Here is an 11,659-nt window from a genome sequence, read left to right on the forward strand (position 1 = left end):
GATTCCTATTCTCGAAGCAAATATCTAAGGGCACTCTTTGCTGAAAACAAACATGTTCAATTATGTCCCGATTAAACATAAACAAATATCATTCGTGTCAAACGGCGGGAAATTCAAACTTTACACTGTTCTAAACGGTTTAATTTTTCCAACGCCTACTCAGCCCAGGATTTCATTTGAACGCCTGATAGTATATTAAGTATAAAGAACGGTAATGACAATGTACCGATCGAAGACAATTATACCTACTATTATACAGGGCTGTTAGGAAATGGTCTCCCAAAAATTTCAGGGTGAGTTTATCAGAGAAAATGTGGTCAAAAACCTTTAAACCGTTTTTGAATAAATTGAACCGTTTTCTGAAAATAAAATTGTTCCCTGCTGTTTTGGGACTGCTGAAATATTGTTTTGTTCACGAAAAAATGTTTCGATTTAAAAATGATTGCTTGGTAACGATTCGAAATTGACTACTGTCAAAGTCTACACTTTGACTTGACCTAATTTTTATCGGTCGCCTGCAAAGATTACAGTCGTTTACAATGCCAGAATATTATACCGAGAAGTATGCAGATATACATTTTGTGTGTAGGGAACGTAGCAGAAATGCCAATGCTTGTATTAGGGCAAACGGAGGATATTTTGAACATTTATTATGAAGTTTTTCAATACAAATAAATAAAGTTACACAGAAATTAACGAATCTTATTAGTTGGTGGTCAGTACTCGATTTCAAATCTCTTTAGAGGTTGATCGAGATGTGGTATCACAAATAAAGCTGCAGAAATAATTTCAGTTCTTTGCAACAATAAAAAGACACTTACCTCAAGGTTGTGGTGAATGCAGATAATTATTTTGAACATTTTATTGATTTTGGCAATTAAAAATGCAGTCCTGGTAGTTTTGGATGAGATATTATCCAAAGGAAATATGTAAAACCGAAACGTCATTGTGACAGTAGGTACTCGATAATATCTGACAAAGAGGCATTGTTTGTTGTTACTAAGCAACTAACGTTCATTACAAAACGTTAACTATTTATTTAAGTATCACAACAATAAAATGGTGTTAAAGCTCCCAAACAGTGGGGCAACATTTTAAATTTTTATTTCTGAGAAAACCATTCATGTTAGGAAAAAATGGTATTAAGGTTTCCGACCACATTTTCCCTCACAAATTCACCCTTGTAGCATAAATCACGGATGTAGTACCAAAGCGCCCCGTACTAACCCTTTCGAAGCGCTACCGTCGCCAGCGAGAATCTAATCGCTGGGCCCCTACCATCATCATCAGCTGCGCGCCGTCGGAGCGTGCCACACCATCCCCAGCCGCCTGGCTTATAGCCTTATAAAAGGGATGCACGCATGGACAAATGAATCATTATTCATATGATCATTTGAACTCCCTCAAGAGTCGCACTGCAAACTTTTATTAACTTTGTTTATCTTTATGTAAATAAACAATTTACAACACAAACAAATGTTAAAAGTGGCGCCACAACGTGGGGCATAATGTTAAACCCTGAAATTCTTGGGAGACCATTCCCTAACACCCTGTATACAATTATATATTGTCTGAGATCGGTACATTGTCATTAACGTTCCTGATGCTTATGAGATTTTTTTCGCGATTGAATATTTATTACAAAACATTCCTAACTAAAATGCACTTTATCGTATCGCGTTTCTAGGGCAATCTGCAAACAAGTACCGCCATTGCAAATATGCAAAATGTGCAAGTATCGCCAGTCGTGTTGAAAAAGAAGCAGTAAAATGAATGATCTTAGTGATTCCGAAAATGAAGTAGTTATTGTAGAAGAAACTTTGAATGTGGGGTGCGTTGAGCCCTGATTTCTGAGAAATTCAAAGAACGCTAGGACTAGGAGTCAGTCGTTTCTTCGAAGTTCAGCTACATTGAAGATTGTGTCGAAAACAAGAATCAATGTACAAGAAAAATTCCTCGGCGTCACAACTAAAGAATTTTTGTAACCGATGACTTCAATGTGTAATCAAGAAGACAAGTAAAACACGGGGTATGCAAATTTTGACAATACAAATGTCGCGGCAAGTCCGCTAATATCATTTCATTGCAGTGGCAAGGAATGCCGATTACAAGAGCCGTGTGAGTTTCTAGAAAGTGCCAACATCTTGTCTTCAACTTCTGTCTACATAAATTAAGAATTTTCGAAACCAGTGACCTCAATATGTAATCAAGAAGACAAGGAAAATCCGGGGTATGAAAATTTTGACAATGGCAATGTCGCGGCAAGTTTGCTAATGCAAGGGCAAGGAAAGCCGACTACACGAGCTTTATGAGTTTCCAGAAAGTGCCTGCACATCTTGTCTTTAACTTCTGTCTACATAAAAATTATTATCTATAATAATCGATTAATTTTGAATAAAATTTACTTACTGTTCTAGAACACCAAAAGTTACTTACCGTCGAGTTTATTCTTAGCCACGAGTAAACAGAGCTTACCGTCTTGGAAACAGACGTGGTAAAAAAGCAAATAGAGTACAATTGCCCAAAAAGTAATTTTGAAATTAGCAGTAGAAAAGCCATTAACACGAAATAAACAACGTGGGACACAGCAATTTGCTCTACTGCTCATTATACTCTTAGTAATGTCACTTGCAAATCAATTAATTACCGAAAATACTTAATTTTTCAGTACCTACCACTGAATTCTCGTAAATTCATCAGAGTTAATCACACTTACACGTCACGTGACGTGAATACGAATAATCTCCGTCAGAGGGCGTAGTGCTTAGCATTAGATTAAAGTCACTTTAGGTAGTGACTTTACATTAGGTTAAAGATATCTAGTGACTTTACATTAGGTAAATCTCAATAAACATTGACACTTTTAGGAGCTACAGTCGAATGCAAAAAAAAGTAGACAAAAACAGTTTCCTGTAATTGTTTTTCCTTAAAATGTTATTGTATAAATCTGGCTTTTCTAATAACGACAACTTCTTCTCATTTTTCTTGCATTCGGCTAGGCAACCAAGAATACAGTCGTAGTCAGCTGCCAACCAAAATCGAAAAACTGGAAGACTGGACCAAGCAGCCGAAAATTTCTTGTCTACTTTTTTTGCATTCGACTGTAACTCCAGCCTGCCTAGTGCCTACTCAGAGGGTTCGAGGTCGATCTTCAACCGATCTTTCCTAGCGTTTACACATACCCCTGGGAGTCCGTTCCCGTGGAAGGCCACCGGCACCGCACAAATTCTCTTATAAATTCCAAGAACTAAAACGCATTCACGTTGTTTTGGCATAATTGAAGGCCATGGAAATTTTGTATTTAATTTGGTGGTAAATTAAGTTATGTTTTTCTAAGTTTGAGGTTATAAACAGCGTCAATGTTTTCTAGTGCATTGTTGTCAGTTTTACTAGATTGCAAAAGAAGAATACTCAGACATCGTGGGGAAATTCAGCAACCTGTCATGTTCATTTTGATAGGTCCGCATGTCAGGCACTTTAGTGATGGAAATCAAACAGTGTATCCAACGATAAAAAAATAAATCATGGCCTCCCCTTATGCCAAAACAACGTGAACGGTGTTTAGCTCAAATAATAGGGGAGATGTTATTTTATATTAAAAACATTTCCTGGCGAATCCAACTTTTTGAAAGCTATGGCAAAGAAAATTGGAAATTTCTCAAATGATGTTGGAGATAGAGTGCTGCACTTTAGATCTACAATACATAGTTTTCAAATTGGACGTAGCTTATACCATAAAGGACATAATATCGTTATTTCTGTCAAAAAACTTTGTTATCAAATGCACTTTGTAAGCTACGAGTACACTGCTGTGCAGAAAAATCGCGTACACCTATTTTTCGCTGGGTTAATTCGATCTAATAGATTGGTTTTGACGTTTTATTTGTCAGTGTCAAACAACTGTTACATTTTCCTACTAAAGTCCATTCAAAAATCAAAAAAACACCACCTGTTGCTTTAGGTTGGTAAAATTTAAAAAACCCTAGGTAGATATTTTTTCATACTATGTATGTTTGTAACTATAAATTATGACATTTATTTGATTGAAAATAAAATTCAATTGCTTTGAATTTCGTTCATATTGTTTTATTAGCAGCACGTTTCATTTATTTATTGATTCTTATTATTTTTACTTAAACATGCCCAGAAAAACAAGACACTTAATAAACATTTAACCTCAAAATTATAAGTCTCACCCAAGGAGGTCTCACCAAATTTTACACTAGACAGCGTTGCCGATAGTAATTATCGAGGAAAATGCGACGTTGGTGGTTTTTTGATTTTTTAATGGACTTTAACAAATACATAAAATAGTGACAATCTCACTGACAGTTTATAACCTATTTACAAATATAATGTCAAAATCCACATTTACAAAGAACAAAATACTGGAAAACTTGATTGCTTGATTTTTGAAGTGTACGCGATTTTTCTGCACAGCAGTGTACATGCTTTTTTTCCCTACCGGTTCAATTCAACTTTCTCGCTAAGATAAGAAAGTTAATCTTGAAATGTTTATGGTAAAACTGTACCAAAATACAAATGTCAAAAGTGTCAAAAGTGAAATAAGTTATTGATAAATGAAAGCCAATTCAATAAAGCAAGTTGGTAGATCAATCATATAATCTGGAAAATAAACAGATAAGCTAGGTAGGTAGATTACTTTACCCTGTTTATATCAAATTTTCGAACAAACGTCAAATCTTCAAATGCGATGACAAGTTAATTAAACAAATAACCCAGCCTACTAGTCAATTCTCAAAATTTTCGTTTTAATCAGGAATATAACAATTTTTTTTTACTTTTTTCAACGAACTTGTGCCGGTAGGGAAAAAATAGTATTCAAACCTTGTTAAGAAAGTGTCCTTGCAGACCTTAGGCACTTACAAACCTCGCCTACGGCTCGGTTTATAATCTTTGCCTGCGGTCTGCAAGAAAGCACTTTCTTACCTTGGTTTGAAATATACTATTGTTGTTTATTGCTAGAGATAGAGTCGTTCGAATTTCGAATATGTAAATTTATAAATCACGGCTTTTAGATTTGATCTAACTCAAACAGTAAGGCAGACATCGATATTTATGTAGAAAAATTATCCTGGCGCCTCCACCATTTTGCTATCTATAAAATAAAATCGTATCACAATGAAGTCATTTATACAGTAATTTGCCGGCGTAAATAATGCCTTTTGCGCCCTAAACCCTAAAAGAACAACAATTAATTTTAATAGCTATTTTATTTGTTGCATCACATTGGCAACCAACAACATAACTCTTGATTTTTGAGAACGAATCATGTCATTTATTTTTTCAAAGCTTTAAGGTGGATTTAAATGATTTATGATTTTATAAAAAATAATGTTTGCATATCGGGCGTGAACGGCGATTTTGGCCCTTTGGCGTCTTATAATCCCTCGGCCCTTCGGGCCCCGTGGTTATAATTCCACCGCGGGCAAAAATCGCGTCCTTCACACCCTTAATACAAAAATATCTATTTCTCCAATTGCGTGTACTTAAGATACACTCATGCACATTTTTACATTCGATTCGTCATTATAAAATTTATAAAACACATTTTTCAGATTTGATTTGACTCAAAGTATAAGAAATTATCGTCGAGAATAATGTTAGAGGCGGCGTATTAGGTTTTTTACATAAATCTGTATCTCGAACTTGACAATTTCGTGTTTTCTTTCCATTAAATGACATATTTAGGCGAGAACTACTATTTCTAAAAAATTCATTACTTCAATTTTATTTCCAGTTTGTTCTCTCCGATCAGTCGAAAACTGTTATTTTCCATAAAACTCCTAACTTCTCAATCCACGAAACTTTTTTAATCGCCCTGTCACAACTTATAAAAAAATTCCCAAGGTTTTCCCATTCGGGAAAACCTTCCGACTTCGTGATTTATTTGTTCGCAACACACTAATCGTTTGTTTATCCTCAACCTTTCCAAATTTCCCCGTCGAGTCTGCGTTCGGCGCAGATCAATAAGTCGCCATGCGACCAAACCTCCCATTTCAGTATTATACAAATTACTTGTTGGTAGAATAATTTTTTGCATGAACCTTATCACCGGATTATAGATTAATCTTGTACTCGAAATAATTTGTTTTCCGATTAAACACGCAGGTAAGTGATGAAAAAATTCGCCAATTATGGCACCCCTCGCACTATTTTTGTTTACATTTCAAAGGAAAATGGCCAAACTGGATGGAGTAGGCTTAGGATATTCTTACCACCTGCCGTCAGGTGGTTGGGCGCTGAAGATCAGAAGTGTTCTCTCACAATTCAGTGATCTCTTCAGCGAATTCGACAAGTACATAGCACCGGCATACCACCACGACAGATGCGAAAGGTTAGCGAGAGGTCACGCACACTCCACTTTTTCATATTTTCTTTGTTTAAAGATCGGTTTATATGAGGCTATACTCGATGCACAAACGGGAATTTGTCATGGTGTTCATTGCATTTTTCGCCTGTTTTGGTCTAGGACTCTTTATCGGAGTGGCAGGTAAAGATAATCACAGATTGATAAGATAGGTACATCAAATAGTGATCGTAGGGCCTCCCATAACGAGCACCACTGAAGTGGACGGGAGATCCTTGTTGACCAAGGATAATCACAGCAATTCAATAGCGACGGGTCCTTTTCTCATGAAGACACCTTCTTTGATGACTTACTCGCAACAACTCTGGGTCATCGCTAAGTTATCAACTGAGAACACTGATGGTAATTTAGCAACAACTAAGTATTGTTGAGTCACGAGTCAGTTGCAGATGAGTCCTTCGACAAGAGTTTCCTAGTGTCGGTCACAATCGAAGGAGTCAACCAAGAACACAAACCCGTGACAATCTTGGACAACAAAAGTACAAGAAACAGGTAGGTCCCGGACAGCTTCACGTTTCGTTACCAAAACGAATCACATTATTTTCAGGACTCGACATTTGACTTGTGAGAATCAAAAATGCGATGAATTCATCGTTTTGCATTTGGGCTACTTGGACTACACTCACTACATCATAACTGTGAATTTCTACGGTCTGGAAGCCTTCCACAGACGTTACAACATCAATCAGTTAACTTTTTACGTAAGTCTGCACGTTATATAGTCGTGGAGTCTGACAGGGAGGTATACGTTGCCCCCACTTATTCTCTCCAGTTCAAGACGTACAATCCGGCTTTCACCCAAATCGAGATTGGATTCAGATTCATATTTCTGTCGGCGACGTTTCTGGTCACGGTAGGTCTCGTTTGGTGTCGTTGCTGTCACTCAAGAGTTTCTTTGCAGTGTTGGTTCGCTTACAGCCTTCGCAAATACGCGATCCACGACTGGTCCATCGAACAGAAGTGGATGTCGCTGTTGTTGCCTCTGCTTCTAGGTTATAACAGTAAGTGTGGTTGGTTGTGTCGACTTGGAGGTAACTGAATGACTGACAGATCCGGTGTTTCCCATGATGTTCCTGGTCAATTCCTGGATCCCGGGAATGATCGATGCTATCGCGCAGGCGTCTTTCCTCTGCGCTCTGCTTTTGTTTTGGCTGTGCATCTACCATGGACTGAGACAAGTGAACAGGTTGAAACGGTCGAGGCTTGAATTGATTGTTTGATTTGCAGAACGAGAGGCGACTGTTGACGTTCTACTTCCCGAAGGTGTTTATCGTGGCCATGTTGTGGTTTCCGGCCATCATTCTAGCCACTTGGCAGAAGTACAGCGAACTGCAAGATCCCACCTACAACCATTCCGTCGATACCGCCAATTTTTATGTAAGTAATTTCTCTTTCTCTCCAAGAACAACACTCAAATTCGCCTGTTCTAGACCCTCAAGGCGTTTTTCTTCATTTTTGGGGTCGTGTATCTCGTATATTTGATACTTTTGATACTGAGGGCCTACACCGAACTTAGGTCGATGCCATTTTTTGGTACTTTTCCAATCTTTCATTTGCCAAAAGTGAACGTATTTTTGCAGGTTTGCGACTGAAATTTCTTACCTTGTTGATGATAGTGGTGATCGTGATCACTTGTGTTATTACGGTGCTGCGTTTCGGCGTCGGAGTTCTTGAAGATAATTTTGTGGCGCAGCTGTCTACGCATTACAACAGCTCTGCCCAATTCATGTCTTTCTACGGACTGCTCAATTTTTACATTTATACCATGGCATACGTCTATTCGCCTGCTAACAAAGCTGTTCACGGTGAGTTCTAAACCAAAAAAGAAACAAATATTCTCTTAGATTTTGCAGAATTCGATATTACGAAAGACAATCCGGCATTTTCTATGATAAATGATTCGGATGAAGACGTTATTTATGGATCAGACGAGGAGAGCAGGAGGCCTCTGAACAGGAGCAGGAACGATGACGATAGTGATTAAATATACTAAATGATATTTTAGTTGAATTGCCCTGAAACTATTATAAATGTTTGATACATAATCTTTTATAATTCGTGTTGTTAGATATTATTCCTTTGTTGTTTACCACTTATTCTTTATTGAATTTGGGTGTAAATTGTTTATATATTTTTTACTGTTTGATGTCTGTAATTTAGGTGTATAATATTAATAAATCAATAAAATTAAATAAAAACTCTCCCTCGATTCAGTTATAATCTACAGGGTGAGCAACAATAACTGTTTCAGTTGGCAATAAAAAAATTTACTTAAAATTTTCAAGACTGAATTGTACCTATTTTGGTTTGTTTTATTGACATTATTGACAGCTGGTATACATTTCATGAAGCTCTAATATACCGACTCGGCACCCCCCACTTTTCGTCACGTGTCAGGTCGGGTTTTGTGATCAGGTATTGCGGCGGCCCCAGACCCCAGATATCAGGTTCAAACGTGCAAAATAATAGTTATTTTCGATATAAGGACGCTGTCACATCATTTTTCAGGTCAGGTCAGGTGAGGTCAGGTCAGGTGTAGTCAGTGTTTTAATTTTTAATATGATTTACTCTTACATTTTGGCAAGTGGTGCATTGTGGGGGGTGCCGAGTCGGGAAATTAGAGCTTCGTTACATTTCAAATTTAAACGTCTTGGTTTTTGTAATGACATAAAAGTCACCAAAAATCACCAGAATTTATTGCCAACTCAATCAGTACGTGTTGCTCACACGGTATGTACTTACTAACCTTATATCCTAATATACACTGAGCCAAAAAAGTTAAGGATAATGGGCCGTATGATTTCCTCTTCATTAAGACTTATAGACACCCAACGAAAATATCTATTTCGTAACTATACAACCAACCATACAACACCTGCTGACCGTTTTACGACAGGCACTACCATGCAGTGCTAATAATGAGGGGATTAGTATTTGTTACCTCCTAGTGTGAAGAGGAGCACTTCGCCCAAAGGAGACTACCTGCTACCCTCTGCCCTGTTTCTAAATCCCGAGCCGCTTTACGAAATTTCCGTCGGATTCCCCAGAATATGATTTAAATTTATAAGTAGGAAAATAAAAATTTTGAAATTATAAATCAGTTTATTTTCATAATTAAATAAATATACATTATTTTTGGCTCTGTAATTATGTTTTGTAAATATGTAGTGACATGCAGGTAAACACCGTACTTTACATTACGAGTTCCAAAACAACACAGTAAAAAATACTAAACTTTCCATCTCAATTGTTTCACGTTATTTAGGCAGCCTTGCAGATTAATTCCCGCCAGTAGTAATCTTACGCATATGATGTTGTTGCTTGCCCTGTGCGAACCTTGATTATAATTTTTTAGTTTTGTTGTCCGTTTCGGCATTGTTGATTTCAAAAGCACTGTTACGTTTTTTTACTGCTTAAATTAAAGTAATTAACTAATTCTTATTTGCTTTTGTCTTTGTACAGCGTGATCAACAATGACCGAGTCTGTTGGCAATGAAACAAGTACTGTTTTTTTTTTGTCTCGTAATTCGCACTGGCTGAATTTTTTTAACTTGAGACGACATTAAAAACATTTTTGGTTATGCTGGTTATGTTTATGCTCTTATAAAAATGAACCTTTGATGGTAAATTTCAAATTTGCCAAATTTCATTGTTACCAACAGACTCAGTCATTCTTAATCACACCGTATTTTCATCAAGTAAAGATTTATTGGAGATAACCTATAATGGATCAGGGATCTATCATAAATGTTACTTTTGTAATGTAACTAAATTAAACGTGTTTTTATACCTACATGCACAGCTCACTTGATGAATATTTATATGAAATAAATTATAGGTATAATAAATCCATGTTTGATTTTTTTCAAGTTCAATAGATTTCCACATCACCTAATGAGGTACTATTGGCAATGCGTTAACCTATAAAGGGGATCTCGCCAATAGCCATACTCCCTAACAAAAAAAAAACTATTTAGTATGTACACATATTTAAACAAACAATATAAAAGCATAAGAATAACATTACTGACCTATTCTTTCGGTGTTATAAAATGGTCCAAAACTAATTTACAGAACATAAACATTAAAACTAGAGTTCTTTTTACCAAATTTAGTAAACACCATCCTAAATCTGCTATTGAAAGATTTAATTTACCACGCGAAAACGGTGGTAGGGGTTTTTCAAATCTAGAAATACTGCTACATAATCAAATAACTTCACTAAAAAATTATTTCCTCAATAGAGCTCGTGAGAACACCTCTTTTAATGCTTTGGTTTCAGCCGATAAAGGCTACACACCTTTAAATTTAAGTGATAATATAATTTCAGATATTGTTAAGCCAAATATACCTGACACTATAGCAAATATAAAACAGAAGTCTTTACATGGGAGATACTTTAAAGAACTGGAACAACCAGAAGTTAATATTCAGGCCTCTCATGCATGGCTTAAAAAATCAAATATTCACCCTGAGACGGAGGGTTTTATATTTGCAATACAAGATCGTGTTATAAATACAAGAAATAATAAAAAACACATATGCGGTTTACAATCGATAATTGATAAATGTAGGATTTGCGGAACTGAAGGGGAAACAATTGAACACATCATTTCTTCTTGCACCGTTTTGGCTCAAAGCGAATATTAAAAACGTCACGATATATTCGCTAAAATTATACACATGAATTTAGTTGTTAAATTCAATTTACTAAAGAATACACAACCACATTATAGTTATACACCAGAAAGTTGTTTGGAAAATGACAGTTACAAGTTATATTTTGATAGAACAATTTTAACTGACATTCATATTAAGCATAACAGACCAGACATTATAATTTTAAATAAACTTAAAGACTTAAAGACGGTCTTTAATTTTTACCTATGATTTTCCTTTAATTAAGTGTTTAACGACTGTCGTTAGTGGTTATTTTTAAATAAAATCTTAAACAACGGGAAGTAATGTTTAATATTTTCATTAACTTGACATTGTTTCCTTAAAGAAGGTATTTAGTTAACGAATGTCTTAAAATAGAGGAAATAATAACGTTGGGCCGTATGATTTCCCTTTCATTAAAGTTAAAGAACCTCGTTAAATTGTTTTTTCTATTTTGCGTTTAGAATTAGTATATTAAAAGACAAGTTTCATAAGACCAGTCTGAAGCAGAAATTCAAGATTAAAAAACGAGTGGCGTAGCCACGACGCCACGAGTTATTTTAAAGAATGAGTGCTTCAAGGTCTTATGAAACGAGTTTTTTTATACTA

At 36.0% G+C, this 11,659-nt stretch overlaps 1 protein-coding gene across 3 annotated transcripts; it reads left to right on the forward strand.

Moving 5' to 3' along the window:
* Positions 1–4,293: 4,293 nt before the first annotated feature.
* Positions 4,294–8,592, forward strand: LOC138136855 (transmembrane protein 181). 3 transcript variants are annotated; one of them, XM_069056177.1, is made up of 13 exons: positions 5,600–6,132; positions 6,197–6,358; positions 6,411–6,514; positions 6,566–6,733; positions 6,781–6,883; positions 6,939–7,092; positions 7,164–7,244; positions 7,293–7,392; positions 7,442–7,569; positions 7,619–7,768; positions 7,822–7,924; positions 7,972–8,196; positions 8,236–8,592. In XM_069056177.1, exons 2-13 carry the CDS (start codon positions 6,201–6,203, stop codon positions 8,373–8,375), a joined length of 1,614 nt encoding a protein of 537 aa, XP_068912278.1. In that variant the 5' UTR covers positions 5,600–6,132; positions 6,197–6,200; the 3' UTR covers positions 8,376–8,592. The 3 variants fall into 3 exon arrangements, with proteins under 3 accessions (XP_068912280.1, XP_068912278.1, XP_068912279.1); XM_069056178.1 differs by having other exon boundaries at positions 5,799–6,132; positions 8,245–8,592; XM_069056179.1 differs by lacking the exons at positions 7,822–7,924; positions 8,236–8,592 and having other exon boundaries at positions 4,294–6,132; positions 7,972–8,128.
* The last annotated feature ends 3,067 nt before the right edge of the window (positions 8,593–11,659 follow it).

Source organism: Tenebrio molitor, chromosome 8 (assembly GCF_963966145.1).
Source record: "Tenebrio molitor chromosome 8, icTenMoli1.1, whole genome shotgun sequence".
Classification (NCBI taxonomy): Eukaryota; Metazoa; Arthropoda; class Insecta; order Coleoptera; family Tenebrionidae; genus Tenebrio; species Tenebrio molitor.

Coding starts and splice junctions, on each gene's coding strand:
- LOC138136855 (XM_069056177.1), top strand. CDS start 6,201: ATGGCCAAACTGGATGGAGTAGGCTTAGGATATTCTTACCACCTGCCG. Junction 6,884..6,938: donor AACAAAAGTACAAGAAACAG/GTAGGTCCCGGA, acceptor CATTATTTTCAG/GACTCGACATTTGACTTGTG. Junction 7,925..7,971: donor TAGGTCGATGCCATTTTTTG/GTACTTTTCCAA, acceptor GTATTTTTGCAG/GTTTGCGACTGAAATTTCTT.